General features: G+C 51.5%; 1 protein-coding gene across 6 annotated transcripts in view; it reads left to right on the top strand.

The window, feature by feature from the left end:
• Positions 1-21706, top strand: part of rabggta (Rab geranylgeranyltransferase subunit alpha) — an 83500-nt gene that overhangs the window by 18144 nt on the left and 43650 nt on the right. For 3 of the 6 annotated variants that reach the window (XM_085984383.1, XM_085984384.1, XM_085984385.1), the window contains exons 2-5: positions 6206-6243; positions 12595-12633; positions 13612-13722; positions 18880-19004. In XM_085984383.1, the coding sequence (XP_085840509.1) occupies positions 6241-6243; positions 12595-12633; positions 13612-13722; positions 18880-19004 (278 nt within the window). In that variant the 5' untranslated portion in view covers positions 6206-6240. The remainder of the gene's footprint in view (positions 1-6205; positions 6244-12594; positions 12634-13611; positions 13723-18879; positions 19005-21706) is intronic. The other 3 variants (XM_085984386.1, XM_085984387.1, XM_085984388.1) reach the window with 1 other exon arrangement.

The raw sequence follows: 21706 nt of genomic DNA, 5'->3' as shown, positions 1-21706 counted from the left end.
AGTGTGTCAGAGAGTGAGTGAGACAGAGTAACAGGAGGAGAGGTGATTACAGAGTGTGTCAGAGAGTGAGTGAGACAGAGTAACAGGAGGAGAGGTGATTACAGGGTGAGTGTGTCAGAGTGAGTGAGACAGAGTAACAGGAGGAGAGGTGATTACAGAGTGTGTCAGAGAGTGAGTGAGACAGAGTAACAGGAGGAGAGGTGATTACAGAGTGAGTCAGAGAGTGAGTGAGACAGAGTAACAGGAGGAGAGGTGATTACAGAGTGTGTCAGAGAGTGAGTGAGACAGAGTAACAGGAGGAGAGGTGATTACAGAGTGTGTCAGAGAGTGAGTGATACAGAGTAACAGGAGGAGAGGTGATTACAGGGCGAGTGTGTCAGAGAGTGAGTGAGACAGAGTAACAGGAGGAGAGGTGATTACAGAGCGAGTGTGTCAGAGAGTGAGTGAGACAGAGTAACAGGAGGAGAGGTGATTACAGGGCGAGTGTGTCAGAGAGTGAGTGAGACAGAGTAACAGGAGGAGAGGTGATTACAGAGTGTGTCAGAGAGTGAGTGAGAGAGAGTAACAGGAGGAGAGGTGATTGCAGGGCGAGTGTGTCAGAGAGTGAGTGAGACAGAGTAACGGGGAGAGGTGATTACAGAGCGAGTGTGTCAGTGAGTGAGACAGAGTAACAGGAGGAGACGTGATTACAGAGTGAGTGTGTCAGAGTGAGTGAGACAGTAACAGGAGGAGAGGTGATTACAGAGCGAGTGTGTCAGAGAGTGAGTGATACAGAGTAACAGGAGGAGAGGTGATTACAGAGTGTGTCAGAGAGTGAATGAGAGAGAGTAACAGGGGGAGAGATGATTACAGAGCGAGTGTGTCAGAGAGTGAGTGAGACAGAGTAACAGGAGGAGAGGTGATTACAGAGTGTGTCAGAGAGTGAGTGAGACAGAGTAACAGGAGGAGAGGTGATTACAGGGCGAGTGTGTCAGAGAGTGAGTGAGACAGAGTAACAGGAGGAGAGGTGATTACAGGGCGAGTGTGTCAGAGAGTGAGTGAGAGAGAGTAACAGGAGGAGAGGTGATTACAGAGTGTGTCAGAGAGTGAGTGAGACAGAGTAACAGGAGGAGAGGTGATTACAGAGCGAGTGTGTCAGAGAGTGAGTGAGACAGAGTAACAGGAGGAGAGGTGATTACAGAGTGTGTCAGAGAGTGAGTGAGACAGAGTAACAGGAGGAGAGGTGATTACAGAGCGAGTGTGTCAGAGAGTGAGTGAGACAGAGTAACAGGAGGAGAGGTGATTACAGAGTGAGTGTGTCAGAGAGTGAGTGAGACAGAGTAACAGGAGGAGAGGTGATTACAGAGCGAGTGTGTCAGAGAGTGAGTGAGACAGGGTAACAGGAGGAGCGGTGATTACAGAGTGTGTCAGAGAGTGAGTGAGACAGACTAACAGGAGGAGAGGTGATTACAGAGTGTGTCAGAGTGAGTGAGACAGAGTTACAGGAGGAGAGGTGATTACAGAGCGAGTGTGTCAGAGAGTGAGTGAGACAGAGTAACAGGAGGAGAGGTGATTACAGAGTGTGTCAGAGAGTGAGTGAGACAGAGTAACAGGAGGAGAGGTGATTACAGAGCGAGTGTGTCAGAGAGTGAGTGAGACAGAGTAACGGGGAGAGGTGATTACAGAGTGAGTCAGAGAGTGAGTGAGACAGAGTAACAGGAGGAGAGGTGATTACAGAGCGAGTCAGAGAGTGAGTGAGACAGAGTAACAGGAGGAGAGGGGATTACAGGGCGAGTGTGTCAGAGTGAGTGAGACAGAGTAACAGGAGGAGAGGTGATTACAGGGCGAGTGTGTCAGAGAGTGAGTGAGACAGAGTAACAGGAGGAGAGGTGATTACAGGGCGAGTGTCAGAGAGTGAGTGAGACAGAGTAACGGGGAGAGGTGATTACAGGGCGAGTGTGTCAGAGAGTGAGTGAGACAGAGTAACAGGAGGAGAGGTGATTACAGAGTGTGTCAGAGAGTGAGTGAGACAGAGTAACAGGAGGAGAGGTGATTACAGAGCGAGTGTGTCAGAGTGAGTGAGACAGAGTAACAGGAGGAGAGGTGATTACAGAGCGAGTGTGTCAGAGAGTGAGTGATACAGAGTAACAGGAGGAGAGGTGATTACAGAGTGTGTCAGAGAGTGAATGAGAGAGAGTAACAGGGGGAGAGATGATTACAGAGCGAGTGTGTCAGAGAGTGAGTGAGACAGAGTAACAGGAGGAGAGGTGATTACAGAGTGTGTCAGAGAGTGAGTGAGACAGAGTAACAGGAGGAGAGGTGATTACAGGGCGAGTGTGTCAGAGAGTGAGTGAGACAGAGTAACAGGAGGAGAGGTGATTACAGGGCGAGTGTGTCAGAGAGTGAGTGAGAGAGAGTAACAGGAGGAGAGGTGATTACAGAGTGTGTCAGAGAGTGAGTGAGACAGAGTAACAGGAGGAGAGGTGATTACAGAGCGAGTGTGTCAGAGAGTGAGTGAGACAGAGTAACAGGAGGAGAGGTGATTACAGAGTGTGTCAGAGAGTGAGTGAGACAGAGTAACAGGAGGAGAGGTGATTACAGAGCGAGTGTGTCAGAGAGTGAGTGAGACAGAGTAACAGGAGGAGAGGTGATTACAGAGTGAGTGTGTCAGAGAGTGAGTGAGACAGAGTAACAGGAGGAGAGGTGATTACAGAGCGAGTGTGTCAGAGAGTGAGTGAGACAGGGTAACAGGAGGAGCGGTGATTACAGAGTGTGTCAGAGAGTGAGTGAGACAGACTAACAGGAGGAGAGGTGATTACAGAGTGTGTCAGAGTGAGTGAGACAGAGTTACAGGAGGAGAGGTGATTACAGAGCGAGTGTGTCAGAGAGTGAGTGAGACAGAGTAACAGGAGGAGAGGTGATTACAGAGTGTGTCAGAGAGTGAGTGAGACAGAGTAACAGGAGGAGAGGTGATTACAGAGCGAGTGTGTCAGAGAGTGAGTGAGACAGAGTAACGGGGAGAGGTGATTACAGAGTGAGTCAGAGAGTGAGTGAGACAGAGTAACAGGAGGAGAGGTGATTACAGAGCGAGTCAGAGAGTGAGTGAGACAGAGTAACAGGAGGAGAGGGGATTACAGGGCGAGTGTGTCAGAGTGAGTGAGACAGAGTAACAGGAGGAGAGGTGATTACAGGGCGAGTGTGTCAGAGAGTGAGTGAGACAGAGTAACAGGAGGAGAGGTGATTACAGGGCGAGTGTCAGAGAGTGAGTGAGACAGAGTAACGGGGAGAGGTGATTACAGGGCGAGTGTGTCAGAGAGTGAGTGAGACAGAGTAACAGGAGGAGAGGTGATTACAGAGTGTGTCAGAGAGTGAGTGAGACAGAGTAACAGGAGGAGAGGTGATTACAGAGCGAGTGTGTCAGAGTGAGTGAGACAGAGTAACAGGGAGAGAGGTGATTACAGAGCGAGTGTGTCAGAGAGTGAGTGATACAGAGTAACAGGAGGAGAGGTGATTACAGAGCGACTGTGTCAGAGAGTAAGTGAGACAGAGTAACAGGAGGAGAGGTGATTACAGAGCGAGTGTGTCAGAGAGTGAGTGAGACAGAGTAACAGGAGGAGAGGTGATTACAGAGCGAGTGTGTCAGAGAGTCAGTGAGACAGAGTAACAGGAGGAGAGGTGATTACAGAGTGTCAGAGAGTCAGTGAGACAGAGTAACAGGAGGAGAGGTGATTACAGGGCGAGTGTGTCAGAGAGTGAGTGAGAGAGAGTAACGGGGAGAGGTGATTACAGAGCGAGTGTGTCAGAGAGTGAGTGAGACAGATTAACAGGAGGAGAGGTGATTACAGAGCGAGTGTGTCAGAGAGTGAGTGAGACAGAGTAACAGGAGGAGAGGTGATTACAGAGTGTGTCAGAGAGTGAGTGAGACAGAGTAACAGGAGGAGAGGTGATTACAGGGCGAGTGTGTCAGAGAGTGAGTGAGAGAGAGTAACAGGGGGAGAGGTGATTACAGAGCGAGTGTGTCAGAGAGTAAGTGAGACAGAGTAACAGGAGGAGAGGTGATTACAGAGTGTGTCAGAGAGTGAGTGACACAGAGTAACAGGAGGAGAGGTGATTACAGGGCGAGTGTGTCAGAGAGTGAGTGAGACAGAGTAACAGGAGGAGAGGTGATTACAGAGCGAGTGTGTCGGAGTGAGTGAGACAGAGTAACAGGAGGAGAGGTGATTACAGGGCGAGTGTGTCAGAGTGTGTGAGACAGAGTAACAGGAGGAGAGGTGATTACAGAGCGAGTGTGTCAGAGTGAGTGAGACAGAGTAACAGGAGGAGAGGTGATTACAGAGTGTGTCAGAGAGTGAGTGAGACAGAGTAACAGGAGGAGAGGTGATTACAGAGTGTGTCAGAGAGTGAGTGAGACAGAGTAACAGGAGGAGAGGTGATTACAGAGCAAGTGTGTCAGAGAGTGAGTTAGACAGAGTAACAGGAGGAGAGGTGATTAGAGAGCGAGTGTGTCAGAGAGTGAGTGAGACAGAGTAACAGGAGGAGAGGTGATTACAGAGTGTGTCAGAGAGTGAGTGAGACAGAGTAACAGGAGGAGAGGTGATTACAGAGCGAGTGTGTCAGAGAGTGAGTGAGACAGAGTAACAGGAGGAGAGGTGATTACAGAGTGTGTCAGAGAGTGAGTGAGACAGAGTAACAGGGGGAGAGGTGATTACAGAGTGAGTCAGAGAGTGAGTGAGACAGAGTAACAGGAGGAGAGGTGATTACAGAGCGAGTGTGTCAGAGAGTGAGTGAGACAGAGTAACAGGAGGAGAGGTGATTACAGAGCGAGTGTGTCAGAGAGTGAGTGAGACAGTAACAGGAGGAGACGTGATTACAGAGCGAGTGTGTCAGAGAGTGAGTGAGACAGAGTAACAGGAGGAGAGGTGATTACAGAGTGTGTCAGAGAGTGAGTGAGACAGAGTAACAGGAGGAGAGGTGATTACAGAGTGTGTCAGAGTGAGTGATACAGAGTAACAGGAGGAGAGGTGATTACAGAGTGTGTCAGAGAGTGAGTGAGACAGAGTAACGGAGAGAGGTGATTACAGAGCGAGTGTGTCAGAGAGTGAGTGATACAGAGTAACAGGAGGAGAGGTGATTACAGAGTGTGTCAGAGAGTGAGTGACACAGAGTAACAGGAGGAGAGGTGATTACAGGGCGAGTGTGTCAGAGAGTGAGTGAGACAGAGTAACAGGAGGAGAGGTGATTACAGAGCGAGTGTGTCAGAGAGTGAGAGACAGAGTAACAGGAGGAGAGGTGATTACAGGGCGAGTGTGTCAGAGTGAGTGAGACAGAGTAACAGGAGGAGAGGTGATTACAGAGTGTGTCAGAGAGTGAGTGAGACAGAGTAACAGGAGGAGAGGTGATTACAGAGCGAGTGTGTCAGAGTGAGTGAGACAGAGTAACAGGAGGAGAGGTGATTACAGAGCGAGTGTGTCAGAGTGAGTGAGACAGAGTAACAGGAGGAGAGGTGATTACAGAGTGAGTGTGTCAGAGAGTGAGTGAGACAGAGTAACTGGAGGAGAGGTGATTACAGAGTGTGTCAGAGAGTGAGTGAGACAGAGTAACAGGAGGAGCGGTGATTACAGAGTGTGTCAGAGAGTGAGTGAGACAGAGTAACAGGAGGAGAGGTGATTACAGAGTGTGTCTGAGTGAGTGAGACAGAGTAACAGGAGGAGAGGTGATTACAGAGCGAGTGTGTCAGAGGATGAGTGAGACAGAGTAACAGGAGGAGAGGTGATTACAGGGCGAGTGTGTCAGAGAGTGAGTGAGAGAGAGTAACAGGAGGAGAGGTGATTACAGAGTGTGTCAGAGAGTGAGTGAGACAGAGTAACAGGAGGAGAGGTGATTACAGAGTGTGTCAGAGAGTGAGTGAGACAGAGTAACAGGAGGAGAGGTGATTACAGGGCGAGTGTGTCAGAGAGTGAGTGAGAGAGAGTAACAGGAGGAGAGGTGATTACAGAGTGTGTCAGAGAGTGAGTGAGAGAGAGTAACAGGAGGAGAGGTGATTACAGAGTGTGTTAGAGATGCAGAGTTTTGGAGTGTGACTCTTTGATATACCTTCTTTTCACCAATCCTCTGTGTTCTGGGAGGTCCCTGTCGCTCCTCCAGGTCTAGCATCCATCGGCCGGGCTGCCATCCGTTCTGCCTTGTCCCTGGTGTTTAACTCTCGCTCTCTCCGTCTCTTTTCCAGATCCAACACAGAGACCTGTCACCTCGTGATCCAAAATGGTGAGTGTCTTGCGTTGTTTTGTCCGCTTTCCCGCCCCCCCCCCCCCCCCCCTCCTGGCTTTGGGGGTGCAGCGGAGCAGGGGCTGGGTGATGGGGAAATGCTCCTCTTCGCTGTCGAGTGATCCCCCCAGCCGACCATCCCCCACTCCCCCACGGGAACAGGTCATGAGTCAGGGGTCGAACGGAGAGCGCGAACTCGCCACTGAGGGTCAAGAGGCGCGGTGACGGGGAGGCGAAGTAGGCAACGAGTCCTGGTGGGAGAGGCGCAACATGAATCGCTACAGTGCCATCTCTGGCCAGAGGGGGCGATTTACAGCATGACGTTTACATAGCCTATTATCGGAGCAGGAGAAGGCCCATTCTGCCCCCTCGAGCCTGTTGCCTCGGAACAGGAGCGGGCCCATTCAGCCCCTCCAGCCTTTTGCAAAGGAAGAGTGGGAGGCCATTCAGCCCCTTGAGCCTGTTGCAAAGCAAGAGTGAAACATAGAAACATAGAAGATAGGAGCAGGAGTAGGCCATTCGGCCCCTCAAGCCTGTTCTGCCATTTAATGAGATCATGGCTGATCATCCAAATTCAGTACCCTGTCCCTGCCTTCTCCCCATATCCCTTGATCCCTTTAGCCTTAAGAAATATATCTAACTGCTTCTTGAATATATTTAATAAGTTGGCCTCAACTGCCTTCTGTGGTAGAGAATTCCACAGGTTCACCACTCTCTGGGTGAAGAAATTCCTCCTCATCTCTGTCCTAAATGGCTTACCCCTTATCTTTAGACTGTGACCCCTGGTTCTGGACTCCCCGACCATCAGGAACATCCTTCCTGCATCTAGTCTGTCCAGTCCTGTTAGAATTTTATAAGTTTCAATGAGATCCCCTCTCATTCTTCTAAACTCCAGCGAGTATAAGCCTAATCGACCCAATCTCTCCTCATACGTCATTCCTGCCATCCCAGGTATCAGTCTGGTGAATCTTCACTGCACTCGCTCCATGGCAAGAACATCCTTCCTCAGATAAGGTGACCAAAACTACACACAATACTCAAGGTGTGGTCTCACCAAGGCCCTGTACAACTGCAGCAAGACATCCTTGTTCCTGTACTCGAACCCTCTCGCTATGAAGTCCAACATACCATTTGCCTTCTTAACCGCCTGCTGCACCTGCATGCTTACCTTCAGCGACTGGTGCACAAGGACACTCAGGTCTCGTTGCACTTCCCCTTTTCCCAATCTATTGCCGTTCAGATAATAATCTGTCTTCCTGTTTTTGCCACCAAAGTGGATAACCTCGCATTTATCCACATTATACTGCATCTGCCCAATCACCCAACCTGTCCAAATCATACTGGAGTGGGAGGCCATTCAGCCCCTCGAGCCTGTTGCATCGCAACAGGAGAGGGCCAGTCAGCCCACTCGAGCCTGTTGTACAGAAACATTTTGAAACATATTAGATTCCGAGGGGGATTGACAGGGTAGATGCTGAGAGGTTGTTTCCCCTGGCTGGAGTGTCTAGAACTAGGGGGCATAGTCTCAGGATAAGGGGTCGGCCATTTAAGACCGAGATGAGGAGGAATTTCTTCACTCAGAGGGTGGTGAATCTTTGGAATTCTCCGCCCCAGAGGGCTGTGAATGCTGAGTCTTTGAGTGTATTCATGGCTGAGATCGATAGATTGTTGGACTCTAGGGGAATCGAGGGATATGGAGATCGGGCAGGAAGGTGGAGTTGAGGTCGATGATCAGCCATGATCTTATTGAATGGCGGAGCAGGCTCGAGGGGGGAGGGAGTTCCAGATTTCCGCTAACCCTTTGTGTGAAGAAGCGCTTCCCGACATCACCGCTGAACGGCCTGGCTCTCATTTTAAGGTGATGCCCCCTTGTTCTGGACTCCCCGCCCACCAGAGGAAATAGTTTCTCTCTCGATCTACCCTCTCGAGTCCTTCAATCATCTTAAACTCCTCGATCAGATCACCCCTTAATCTTCCAGACTCGAGGGAACACAAGCCCAGTCTGTGCAACCTGGCCTCATCATTTAACCCTTTTAGCCCCGCTATGAGTCTGGTGAACCTGTACTGCCCCCCCGCCTCCAAGGACCAATACATCCTTCCTGAGGGACGGTGCCCAGAACTCAACACAGTGCTCCAGATGGGGTCCAACCAGAGCTTTATATTTAACAAACTGTTATAAATGTGGCAGGGGGATTTTATGTAATGGGGAAGAATTGACTAAGGAAAGCAAGCTTGTTATGTTACATTTTAGATGTGTTATAGAAAAAAATAAATCGCATTTCTATAGCGCCTTTCACGACCTCCGGAAGTCCCAAAGCGCTTTACAGCCAATGAAGTAGAGTCATAGAGTTATACAGCACAGAAAGAGGCCCTTCGGCCCATCGTGTCTGCGCCGTCCATCAAGCCCTGTCCAGTCTAATCCCATTTTCCAGCATTTGGTCCGTAGCCTTGTATGCAATGGCATTTCAAGTGCTCATCCAAATGCTTCTTGAATGTTGTGAGGCTTCCTGCCTCTACCACCCTTTCAGGCAGTGAGTTCCAGACTCCAACCACCCTCTGGGTGAAAAAGTTCCTCCTCAAATCCCCTCTAAACCTCCTGCCCCTTACCTTGAATCTATGCTCCCTTGTTATTGACCCCCCTACTAAGGGGAAAAGTTCCTCTTTATCTACCCTATCTATGCCCCTCATGATTTTGTACACCTCAATCAGGTCCCCCCTCAGCCTTCTTTGCTCCAAGGAAAACAACCCCAGCCTGTTTAGTCTTTCTTCATAGCTGAGGCGCTCCATCCCAGGTAACATCCTGGTGAATCTTCTCTGCACCCTCTCCAAAGCAATCACATCCTTCCTATAGTGAGGCGACCAGAACTGCACACAGTACTCCAGCTGTGGCCTTACCAGCGTTTTGTACAGCTCCATCATAACCTCCCTGCTCTTGCCTTCATTAGCCGAGGCATAGAATATAAGTATCCCATATGCCTTTTTAACCACCTTATCTACCTGTTCCGCTGCCTTCAGGGATCTATGTACATGTACACCAAGGTCCCTCTGTACTTCCTAGGGTCCTACCACTCATTGTGTATTCCCTTGCCTTATTTGTCCGTCCAAAATGCATCACCTCGCACTTTTCAGGGTTAAATTCCATTTGCCACTTTTCCGCCCATCTGACCAACCCGTTTATATCGTCCTGTAGCCTGAGGCTTTCCTCCTCGCAATTTACCACCCCACCAATTTTCGTGTCATCTGCGAACTTACTGATCATACCTTTTACATTCTCATCCAAATCATTTATGTAGATCACAAACAGCAAGGGACCCAGCACCGATCCCTGAGGTACCCCACTGGACACAGGCTTCCAGTCACAAAAGCAACCTTTGACCATCACCCTCTGCCTCCTGCCACTCAGCCAGTTTAGGATCCAACGTGCCAAGGCACCCTGGATCCCATGGGCTCTTACCTTCTTGACCAGTCTCCTATGCGGGACTTTGTCAAAAGCCTTACTGAAGTCCATGTATACCACATCCACAGCATTTCCCTCATCCACACACCTAGTCACCCCCTCGAAAAATTCAATCAGATTGGTCAGACATGATTTACCCTTGACAAAGCCATGCTGACTATCCCCGATTAATCCTTGCCTCTCCAAGTGGAGACTAATTTTGTCCCTCAGAATTTTTTCCAATAATTTCCCTACCACAGATGTTAGGCTCACTGGCCTGTAATTCCCTGGTTTATCCCTGCTACCCTTCTTGAATAATGGTACTACGTTAGCTGTTCTCCAGTCCTCTGGTACATCCCCTGTGGCCAGAGAGGTTCTGAAAATTTGTGTCAGAGCCCCTGCAATCTCCTCCTTTGCCTCACACAGCAGCCTGGGATACATCTCGTCCGGGCCTGGGGATTTATCCACTTTTTGGCCTGCTAAAACCGCTAGTACCTCCTCCCTCTCGATGCTAATATGTTCAAGTATATCACAGTCCCCTTGCCCGATTTCTATGTCTACATCGTCTTTCTCCATAGTGAACACAGATGCAAAAAATTCATTTAAAACCCCACCTACATCATCTGGCTCTACACACAGATTGCCACTTTGGTCCCTAATGGGCCCTACCCTTTCCCTGGTTATCCTCTTGCCCTTAATATACTTATATAAAATATCTTAGGATTTTCCTTTATTTTGCTCGCCAGTGTTATTTCATGGCCCTTCCTCGCTCTCCTAATTTCTTTTTTAAGTATGCCCCTGCACTTTTTATACTCCTCTAGGGCTTCCTCCGTCTTTAGTCTTTTGTAACTGCCAAAAGCCCCCCTTTTTTTCCTAATGCATTTTTATATATCCCTTGTCATCCAAGGTTCTCTTTGCTTGTTGGTCCCACCCTTGACCTTTACGGGAACATGTTGGCGTTGTACTCTCTCTATTTCCCTTCTGAAAGTCTCCCACTGCTTTGATGTGGATTTTCCTATAAGTAGCTGCTCCCAGTCCACTTTGGCCAGATTCTGCCTTATCATATTAAAATCGGCCTTCCCCCAATTTAGAACCCTTATTTCCGGGCCGTCTTTGTCTTTTTCCATGACCACCTTAAATCTCACCGAATTATGGTCACTGTCGCCAAAATGCTCTCCTCCTGACACTTCCACCACTTGCCCGGCTACATTCCCTAGAATTAGGTCCAGTACCGCCCCCTCTCTTGTAGGACTTTCTACATGTTGGCTCAAAAAGCTCTCCTGGATGCACTTTAAGAATTCTGCACCCTCTAAGCCTTTCACACTCTGACTATCCCAATTAATATTGGGGAAGTTGAAATCCCTCACTATTATTACCCTATTATTTTCGCACTTCTCTGAGATTTGCCTACATATCTGTTCCTCTATCTCCCCCTGACTGTTTGGGGGCCTATAGTACACTCCCAGCAAAGTGCTTGCCCCCTTTTTGTTTTTAAGTTCTACCATATGGCCTCATTAGAGGAACCCGCTAATATATCGTCCCTCCTTTCAGCAGTAATTGACTCCTTAATTAATATTGCGACACCCCCTCCCCTTTTACACCCCCCTCTGTCTCGCCTGAAGATTCTATACCCCGGAATATTGAGCTGCCAGTCCTGACCCTCCCTCAACCATGTCTCCGTGATAGCAACAATATCGTACTCCCATGTGTTCAACAACAACTTCAGTTCATCCACCTTATTTGCAAGACTCCTTGCATTAAAATAAATGCCTTCCAGCCTTCCAGTACTTTTTGAAGTGTGGTCACTGTTGTAATGTAGGAAACGCGGCAGCCAATTTGCGCACAAGCACAGCAAGCTCCCACAAACAGCAATGTGATAATGATCAGATAATCTGTTTTTTAGTGATGTTGATTGAGGGATAAATATTGGCCTCAGGACACTGGGGAGAACTCCCTCCCCCCTGCTCTTTCAATAGTGGCCGAGGAATATTTTACATCCCGCCTGAGAGGACAGACGGGGCTTTTGATTTAACGTCTGATCCCAAAACACGGTACCTCCGACAGTGCAGCGCTCCCTCAGTACTGCCCCTCCGAAAGTGCAGTGCTCCCTCAGTACTGCCCCTCCGACAGTGCAGCGCTCCCTCAGTACTGCCCCTCCGACAGTGCAGCGTTCCCTCAGTACTGCCCCTCCGACAGTGCAGTGCTCTCTCAGTACTGCCCCTCCGACAGTGCAGCGCTCCCTCAGTACTGCCCCTCCGACAGTGCAGCGTTCCCTCAGTACTGCCCCTCCGACAGTGCAGCGCTCCCTCAGTACTGCCCCTCCGACAGTGCAGCGCTCCCTCAGTACTGCCCCTCCGACAGTGCAGCGTTCCCTCAGTACTGCCCCTCCGACAGTGCAGCGCTCCCTCAGTACTGCCCCTCCGACAGTGCAGCGTTCCCTCAGTACTGCCCCTCCGACAGTGCAGCGTTCCCTCAGTACTGACCCTCCGACAGTGCTGTGCTCCCTCAGTACTGCCCCTCCGACAGTGCGGTGCTCCCTCAGTACTGCCCCTCCGACCGTGCAGCGATCCCTCAGTACTGCCCCTCCGACAGTGCAGCGTTCCCTCAGTACTGCCCCTCCGACAGTGCAGCACTCCCTCAGTACTGTCTCTCCGACAGTGCTGCGCTCCCTTAGTACTGACCCTCTGATAGTGCAGCACTCCCTCAGTCCTGCCCCTCCGACAGTGCAGCGCTCCCTCAGTTATTGGCAAGTGGGGAGTGTCGGCCTGGGGTTATGGGGCTCGAGTCTCTGGAGTGGGGCTCGAACCTGTGACTCCGAGGCAAGAGAAGGAGAGAGCGGCACACTGAACTAAGGCTGATGCCACACATGAATATTTCAACATCATTTTCTTTGTGTATTATTCCCCACGACAAAGTCTGCCATAAAGCTCTCAGACGGAGGTCCCGGTGATAATGTAAGTCTATTATTTAAATCGGCAGCTATCTAGAAGCGTAGTGGGGAGGGGAGGCGGGGTGCGGGAGGGAGAGCTCTGGCTGTCTGTGGTTATTTTTCACCTCCCTCTCGTCTCGAATGCTGTAAAGTTCCCCACGTCAGCGCTGATCTTCTGCAACGCTTCACACTGTGGCTTCCTGGCACCCGATCAGATGAGGGTCAGTTTCTGGCTGTCTGTGGTGGGGATGGGGCCTTGGAATGAGATTGCTGTCCTCCTCTCGCTCCCCCCCCCCTGCCATTCTGTTGGTCTTTGGCTTGTCCTGGTTTCTTCTCCGCCCCCTGTCCCCGCTCTCCTCCGAGGCTCCCCTTTGCTTTAGTTTCCGCCCCTTCCCTTCTCCGGTGGCCTGGTCTTGGCAGGAAGCGAGTTTGGTGACATCTTGATCGCACGCGAGTTTTCATGGTTAAACAATCAGCGCTATTGGTCAAGCTCTTGACCCGCCTCCCCCCGATGCTCTCCCACTCCTCTCCCATCCCCCCTCCTCTCCCACCCCCCCTCCTCTCCCGCTCCCCCCCCTCCTCCCCTCCCCCCTCCTCCCCTCCCGTCTCTCCCTCCCCCTCTCTCTCCCTCCCCCCCTCCCCCCGTCTCCGTCTCTCTCTCCGTCTCTCTCTCCGTCTCTCTCTCCGTCTCTCTCTCCGCTCTCTCTCTCTCCGTCTCTCTCTCTCCGTCTCTCTCTCTCCCTCGCTCTCTCTCCCTCGCTCTCTCTCTCCCTCGCTCTCTCTCTCTCCCTCGCTCTCTCTCTCTCCCTCGCTCTCTCTCTCTCCCTCGCTCTCTCTCCCTCGCGCTCTCTCCCTCGCGCTCTCTCCCTCGCTCTTCCCCCCTCCCCCGCACCCCCTCCCTCTCCTCCTCCCACCCTCCTCCCTATTGCTGTGTCGTATCGGGGGTTGGGGGGGATTTCGTCTCTGTGTCGTGAGCCCCGCTGTCTATCCTGTCTTTTCTCAGCACGGCCGGGTAAAGGTGAAGACGACAGTGGAGCAGCAGGAGGTGAAGAGGAAGGAGCGAGCCCGCAAACTGCAGGCCTACCAGGCTGCAGCCTCCATCATCTTCGAAAAGGTGAGCGGGGAGACGGGGCCCGGGCGGAGGGGCCCGGGCAGAGGGGCCCGGGGAGACGGGGCCCGGGCAGAGGGGCCCAGGGAGACTTGGCCTGGCGGAGGGGCCCGGGGAGATGGGGCCCGGGCAGAGGGGCCCGGGCGGAGGGGCCCGGGGAGATGGGGCCCGGGCAGAGGGGCCCGGGGAGACGGGGCCCGGGCAGAGGGGCCCGGGCGGAGGGGCCCGGGGAGACGGGGCCCGGGCAGAGGGGCCCGGGCAGAGGGGCCCAGGGAGACTTGGCCTGGCGGAGGGGCCCGGGGAGATGGGGCCCGGGCAGAGGGGCCCGGGCGGAGGGGCCCGGGGAGATGGGGCCCGGGCAGAGGGGCCCGGGCGGAGGGGCCCGGGGAGACGGGGCCCGGGCAGAGGGGCCCGGGCGGAGGGGCCCGGGGAGACGGGGCCCGGGCAGAGGGGCCCGGGCAGAGGGGCCCAGGGAGACTTGGCCTGGCGGAGGGGCCCGGGGAGATGGGGCCCGGGCGGAGGGGCCCGGGGAGACGGGGCCTGGCGGAGGGGCCCGGGGAGACGGGGCCCGGGGAGACGGGGCCCGGGGAGATGGGGCCCGGGCGGAGGGGCCAGGGGAGACGGGACCAACCTGAGGGACAGGGCCTAGTGGGGCCTGAGAGACGGCCTGGCAGAGCAGGCGTCGGGAGACCAGGCCGACACGTGACTCCAGTCCCCACACCCGACCTATTTGATGTGCTAACGGCTCTCTCAGGTGGCCCAGCAAGACCCGGTTGTAACAGAGCAGGAGGCAGCTCGCTGCCGTCTTCTCGGGAATGAATGACGGCCTTGCCTGCGACGCCCACATCCCTCGAGACAGCATCTTAAATAAACATGGTGATAATATTTAACCTTTCATAGATTGCCGCAATGATTTGGCTTTTTGAAACCCCGATTGCCGCAATGATTTGGCTTTTTGAAACCCCGTCAGGTGACTTTGTTTCTCTTTGTCTTTGTCGCTCTCTCCCACAGTCGCTCCCCCCAGTCGCTCTCTCCTTCCCTCTCTCTCTCTCTCTCCTTCCCTCTCTCTCTCTCTCTCAATTCAATTTCAGTTCAGTTCAATTCAAATCGCTTTATTGGCATGATGACAAGTTACATCTTATGTTGCCAAAGCATCGAAAAACATTCATGGTTGTACACAAAAATACAGATCTATCCATACAGTGTATAAACAGATATATCCCTGAGTGTATAAATATACTTTCATATAATTTATATATACTCTTTTCTTATATTTAGTGGTTGTCCCTCTGTTTATGGCAAGCTGTAACATAGTGTGCCGCTAAGGTTACACAATTTCTCTCTTCCCCTAGTAGGTATGGGAGTTTTTGGTCGTCATTCAAATTTCTGAATTCCGGGCATATTTTTGTGAATTTTGGGTAGAAATTCTCCCTTATGCCCTGATATTTTCTACAAGCTGTGAGGAAGTGCATCTCTGTCTCCACCACTCCCTGACTGCAGTGAGAGCATATCCTGTTTTTGTTGTTTCTGCCCAATATGACAGGTATTTTTCCTTTTGCTCAGTGACAATTGTGTTGGGTTGAATTCTTTGTGTTACGATGCCACTGTCCTGGGGCTGGTTATTGTTAGTAGTGTTAGTGGTTGCTTCACTGAGTCCCAGGACTAGTTGACTGAGGGTGTTCTTCTTTATGGTCCTCTCTTGGCATTTCAAGGCTTCGTAATGATAGCAGTGGGGGTTGCTCATTTTTAGGTGTTTCCAAAATTTGGTGGCTCTTTTTTGGATAGTAATTATTAGTGGAAATTGGCCTAGTTCTGCCCTGCATGCATTGTTTACGGTTTTCCTTTGAGTCCTGAGGATACTTTTACAGAATTCTGCATGTAGGATCTCAGTTGGGTGTTTGTCCCATTTTGCAAAATCTTGTTGTGTTAGCGGTCCCCACACTTCACTGCCATAGAGTGCAATTGGTTCAATTACTGATTTGAAAATTTTGAGCCAAATGTTAATTGGGATTTCTATTTGGATTGATCTTTTAATGGCATAGAAAGCCCTTCTAGCTTTCTCTTTCAGTCCATTCACCGCCAGTTTGAAATTTCCCGTAGAGCTGATTTTTATGCCCAAGTATGTGTAGTTAGTGGTTTGTTCGATTTTAGTTGTTCCTAGTGTGAGATTTATTTTGGGTCCCTGATGTCTGGATCTTTGCTGGAACACGAGGACTTTGGTTTTTTGGAGGTTTATTGTCAGGGCCCAGGTCTGACAGACCGACTCCAGCAGATCCAGGTTCTGCTGTAGACCCTCCTTAGTTGGTGACAGCAGAACCAGGTCGTCTGCATAGAGGAGGAATTTAACCTTGGATTCATATAGGGTGAGGCCGGGTGCTGTAGATTGTTCAAGTAGTTTTGCCAATTCATTTATGTAAATATTAAAGAGTGTCGGTGAGATTGGCGAGCCCTGCGTCACCCCCCGCCCCTGTGGGAAGTATTTTGTTTGTTTGTCTCCAATTTTAACTGCACATTTGTTGTTTGTATACATTGATTTAATTGCATCATATGTTTTTCCCCCTATCCCGCTTTCGATAAGTTTCAGGAATAGACCGTCGTGCCAGATGGAATCGAAAGCCTTCTGGAAATCTATAAAGCATGCGTAGATTTTGCCTTTGTTTTGATGAACGTGTTTGTCAATTAGGGTCTGTAGGGTGAAGATATGATCTGATGTTCTATAGTTTGGCAGGAATCCAATTTGGCTTTTACTCAAGACATTGTGCTCTTCAAGGAAGTTTATAAGTCTTTTGTTTATGATGCTACAGAAAACCTTCCCCAGGTTACTGCTTACACAGATGCCTCGATAGTTATTTGGGTCACCTTTATCCCCACTTTTGTATATGGGTGTTATGAGTCCTTTGTTCCAGATATCGGGGAAGTAACCGACACTCAGAACCAAGTTGAAGAGTTTCAGTATGGCCAATCTCATTTTATCGTCTGTGTGTTTAATCATCTCGCTTAGGATGCCGTCTGCCCCGCAAGCTTTTCCTGGTCGCAGGTCCTTGAGTTTTTCAATTAGCTCTTTTTCAGATATTATGGGGTCTATAGGGTTTTGGTTATCTTTTATGGCAGATTCTAACTGTGCCAGTTTTTCGCATATTTGGTATTGCTCTGGGCTTAGTGTGTTTTTCTGGTATAATTTTTCAAAATGGTTTTCCCAAGTGTCTCCATTTTGAATGGCCAATTCATCGTGTTGTTTTTTGTGTAATGTATTCCAGTTGTCCCAGAAACAATTGGAATCAATGGATTCCTCAATGGAGCTGAGTGTATTCTTAATGTACTGCTCTTTCTTGGTTCTGAGTGTGCTTTTGTATTGTGTTAGTGCCTGACAATAAGTAAGGCGTAATTCCTCGTTTTCTGGTTGTCTGTGTTTTTGGTTTGATATTTTCCTGAGTTTTTTCCTCATGTTCTGGCAATCGGAGTCAAACCATTTTTCGTAGTTTTTTGTTTTGGGTTTGTTCTTTCGAACTTTCAAGTTTGACATCGATGCCAAAATATCAAAAATATTATTTAGGGTATTCACTGCCCGGTTTACGCCTTCTTTATTGTGTGTGTATGTATTTTCCAGAAAGGTGTCCAAGAGAGCTTGAGTTGTTTGGTTGCTAATTGCTTTCTGGTATTTTTCCGTGCTGTTTTTGGTCCATCTGTAAGATTTTTTAATGTTGTACAGTTTACTGGGTTGTGTTTCTGTGTTGGTTGTTTCTGTCCTTTCAAGATATGCAGTAATTTGACTGTGGTCTGACAGTGTTGTTTGTGGTTTGACTGTGAATGTTCTGAAAGAGGATGGGTCTAGATCTGTAATCATATAGTCTACGGTGCTGAAGCCAAGAGGTGAGCAATAGGTGGGTCTTCCTAGGAAGTCTCCCAATAACCTACCATTGACAATGTACAGACCCAGGCTTCGACAGAGCTGCAGTAGCTGTTTTCCGTTAGCATTTGTCTGTTTGTCGCAGTTATGCCTGTGTGGATGGGAGGGGAGATCAAAATGGTTATTCCCAAATATGTAATTATTTCCGTGATTATTGGTGAAGTCTGGTTCTTCGCCAGTTCTTGAGTTGAGGTCCCCACAGATCAACACATTTCCCTTGGCCTGGAATTGGATAATCTCCCTCTCTATGTTGGAGAAGGTGTCCTCTTTGAAGTACGGGGATTCTATCGGGGGGATATAGAGTGTGCAAATGAAAACATCTCTCATGCTGGAGATGATGCCCCTCTTAATTTTGAGCCATAAGTGGTTTTCGCCCTTTTCCACAAATTCAATGCAACTCCTAAGTTCTGCTTTGATCCAAATCAGTATGCCTCCCGATGCTCTGCCCTGGGTTACTCCTGGCAATTTATTGGAGGGGACCACCAGCTCTGTGTACCCAATGGGACAGCCAGTGTGCCATTCTCCTCTACTCCAGGTTTCCTGTAAAAAGATAATATCTAGATTTTTAATCTCATCTGGGAACTCTGGGGTCTCACTCTTCATGCCAAGCATAGAAGAGTGTAGACCTTGGATATTCCAGGTTGAGATATATAAGGATTTCATGTTAAAATTGATTTTTTTTTTTCTCCTCTGTGATGGGTTAGAATATGATAAATATAGTAATATGTGTTTGTCGTGTCTAAATGGGGAAAAAAGAACATCTCAATTGTCTATAAATGCTGAGGATAATTGGTTACAAATTTTTCCAACAACTAGTCCTTATTTTTTCTGATCCATAATGCGGGAGTGGATGCTGATGATTGCCTGCATTATGTCTCTTAGTGGATTGTCTCTGCCAGTGGTATTGTGTATGCTCTGAGCACATCTCTCTCTGCCTGGTTGGGGGTGGTCCTGTTCCCCTGTAGTCTCTCTCTCTCTCTCTCTGTCTCTCTCTCTCTCTCTCTCTCTCTCTCTGTCTCTCTCTCTCTCTCTCTCTCTCTCTGTCTCTCTCTCTCTCTGTCTCTCTCTCTCTCTCTGTCTCTCTGTCTCTCTCTCTCTCTGTCTCTCTCTCTGTCTCACTCTCTCTCTCTCTCTCTCTCTCTCTCTGTCTCTCTCTCTGTCTCACTCTCTCTCTCTCTCTCTCTCTGTCTCTCTCTCTCTCTCTGTCTCACTCTCTCTCTGTCTCACTCTCACTCTCACTGTCTGTCTCTCTCCAGAGAAAGAACAAGCAGCATGATCAGCAGGCACTGGATCTGACCAATCAGATTTTGGGGACCAATCCTGATCTCGCGACCTTCTGGAACTTCCGAAGGGAAATATTTATGGAGTTCGAGAAAGAAAAGTGAGTTTTTCCTCCCGGGGCTGGGCCGGGTTTTCGATCAGATAGAAAGACTTGCATTTATATAGCGCCTTTCACCACCTCACGACGTCCCAAAGCGTTTACAGCCAGTGAAGTATTTTTGAAGTGTAGGAAACGCGGCAGCCAGTGTGCGCACAGCAAGCTCCGACAAACAGCAACGTGATAAATGACCAAATCATCTTTTTTAGTGATGTTGGGTTGAGGTTTAAATATTGGCCTCAGAACACCAGGGAGAACTCCTCCCTGCTCCTCTTCCAATACTGGCCGTGGAGCACTCCCTCAGTACTGCCCCTCCCACAGTGCAGCCCTACCTCAGTACTGCCCTTCCGACAGTGCAGCGCTCCCTCAGTACTGCCCCTCCGACAGTGCAGCGCTCCCTCAGTACTGCCCCTCCGACAGTGCAGCGCTCCCTCAGTACTGCCCCTCCGACAGTGCAGCGCTCCCTCAGTACTGCCCCTCCGACAGTGCAGCCCTCCCTCAGTACTGCCCCTCCGACAGTGCAGCCCTCCCTCAGTACTGCCCCTCCGACAGTGCAGCCCTACCTCAGTACTGCCCCTCCGACAGTGCGGCGCTCCCTCAGTACTGCCCCTCCGACAGTGCGGCGCTCCCTCAGTACTGCCCCTCCGACAGTGCGGGGCTCCCTCAGTACTGCCCCTCCGACAGTGCGGCGCTCCCTCAGTACTGCCCCTCCGACAGTGCAGCGCTCCCTCAGTACTCACCCCTCCGACAGTGCGGCGCTCCCTCAGTACTGCCCCTCCGACAGTGCGGCGCTCCCTCAGTACTGCTCCTCCGACAGTGCGGCGATCCCTCAGTACTGCCCCCTCCGACAGTGCGGCGATCCCTCAGTACTGCCCCTCAGACAGTGCAGTGCTCCCTCAGTGCAGCCCTCCCTCAGTACTGCCCCTCCCACAGTGCAGCGCTCCCTCCGTACTGCCCCTCCGGCAGTGCAGCGCTCCCTCAGTACTGACCCTCCGACAGTGCAGCGCTCCCTCCGTACTGCCCCTCCGGCAGTGCAGCGCTCCCTCAGTACTGACCCTCCGACAGTGCAGCGCTCCCTCAGTACTGACCCTCCGACAGTGCAGCGCTCCCTCAGTATTGACCCTCTGACAGTGCAGCCTCCCTCAGTACTGCCCCTCCGACAGTGCAGCGCTCCCTCAGTACTGCCCCTCCGACAGTGCTGCGCTCCCTCAGTACTGCCCCTCCGACAGTGCAGCACTTCCTCAGTGCTGCCCCTCCGACAGTGCAGCGCTTCCTCAGTGCTGCCCCTCCAACAGTGCAGCGCTCCCTCAGTACCGCCCCTCCGACAGTGCAGCGCTTCCTCAGTGCTGCCCCTCCGACAGTGCAGCGCTTCCTCAGTGCTGCCCCTCCAACAGTGCAGCGCTCCCTCAGTACTGCCCCTCCGACAGTGCAGCGCTTCCTCAGTGCTGCCCCTCCGACAGTGCAGCGCTTCCTCAGTGCTGCCCCTCCAACAGTGCAGCGCTCCCTCAGTACTGCCCCTCCGACAGTGCAGCCCTCCCTCAGTACTGACCCTCTGAAAGTGCGGCCCTCCCTCAGTACTGCCCCTCCGACAGTGCAGCCCTCCCTCAGTACTGCCCCTCTGAAAGTGCGGCCCTCCCTCAGTACTGCCCCTCCGACAGTACAGCCCTCCCTCAGCACTGCCCCTCCCACAGTGTGGAGCTCCCTCCGTACTGCCCCTCCGACAGTGCCGCGCTCCCTCAGTACTGCCCCTCCGACAGTGCGGCGCTCCCTCAGTACTGACCCTCCGACAGTGCAGCCCTCCCTCAGTACTGCCCCTCCGACAGTGCAGCCCTCCCTCAGTACTGCCCCTCCGACAGTGCTGCCCTCCCTCAGTGCGGAGCTTCCTCTGTACTGCCCCTCCGACAGTGCAGCGCTCCCTCCGTACTGCCCCTCCGACAGTGCAGCGCTCCCTCCGTACTGCCCCTCCGACAGTGCAGCGCTCCCTCCGTACTGCCCCTCCGACAGTGCGGCGCTCCTTCAGTACTGACCCTCCGACAGTGCGGCGCTCCTTCAGTACTGCCCCTCCGACAGTGCGGCGCTCACTCAGCACTGACCCTCCGACAGTGCAGCACTCCCTCAGTACTGCCCCTCCGACAGTGCGGCGCTCCCTTAGTTACTGGTAACCGAGTGTCGGCCATGGATTATGGGGCTTGAACCCACGACTTTCTGACTCCGAGATGAGCGAGTCAGACCGACTGTGCCAAGCTTCGGTTGAAAGCACCAGGTTGGGGGACAGGAGTTTCTCTTCCAGACAGTAGGAGGCTCCTGCTGGGGCCAAGGCCCTGAGCTCCCCATTCAACATCCCTCCCCTCCCCTCTTGGCTTGCCACGCCTGTGAGAAATGGACATTGAGAGGCCTCTTTCCCTCATCCCAGCCCACACAACCGATGGATTACAGAGACATCGACCAGCCATTTTTCAAGGGCGAATCCGGGGTGCTATTTGACTGCAGCAGGCGTCATTGGTCTGCTTTGTCCTGCCCTCAGACTGTCCTGCACAGTGTTGGAGAGACAGGAGTCGTGACATAACCATCAGTAGCAGGGAACGCTGCCGTGCTGAGAGTTCTGACGTTGGTCGGGGTGCTGGGGGAGTGGCCATGATTGACCTCAGCACCACCTGGGTTAGAGGAGGAGGAGGAGGGGCAAAGGATTGTCAGACGGGGTTCCT

The sequence above is a fragment of the Somniosus microcephalus genome, chromosome 4, assembly GCF_052327205.1.
Source record: "Somniosus microcephalus isolate GS21.2 chromosome 4, FLI_Smic_1.0, whole genome shotgun sequence".
NCBI classification, from domain to species: domain Eukaryota; kingdom Metazoa; phylum Chordata; class Chondrichthyes; order Squaliformes; family Somniosidae; genus Somniosus; species Somniosus microcephalus.
Note: the sequence above shows the minus strand (reverse complement) of the source record. Positions and strands in the feature narration are given on the sequence as shown.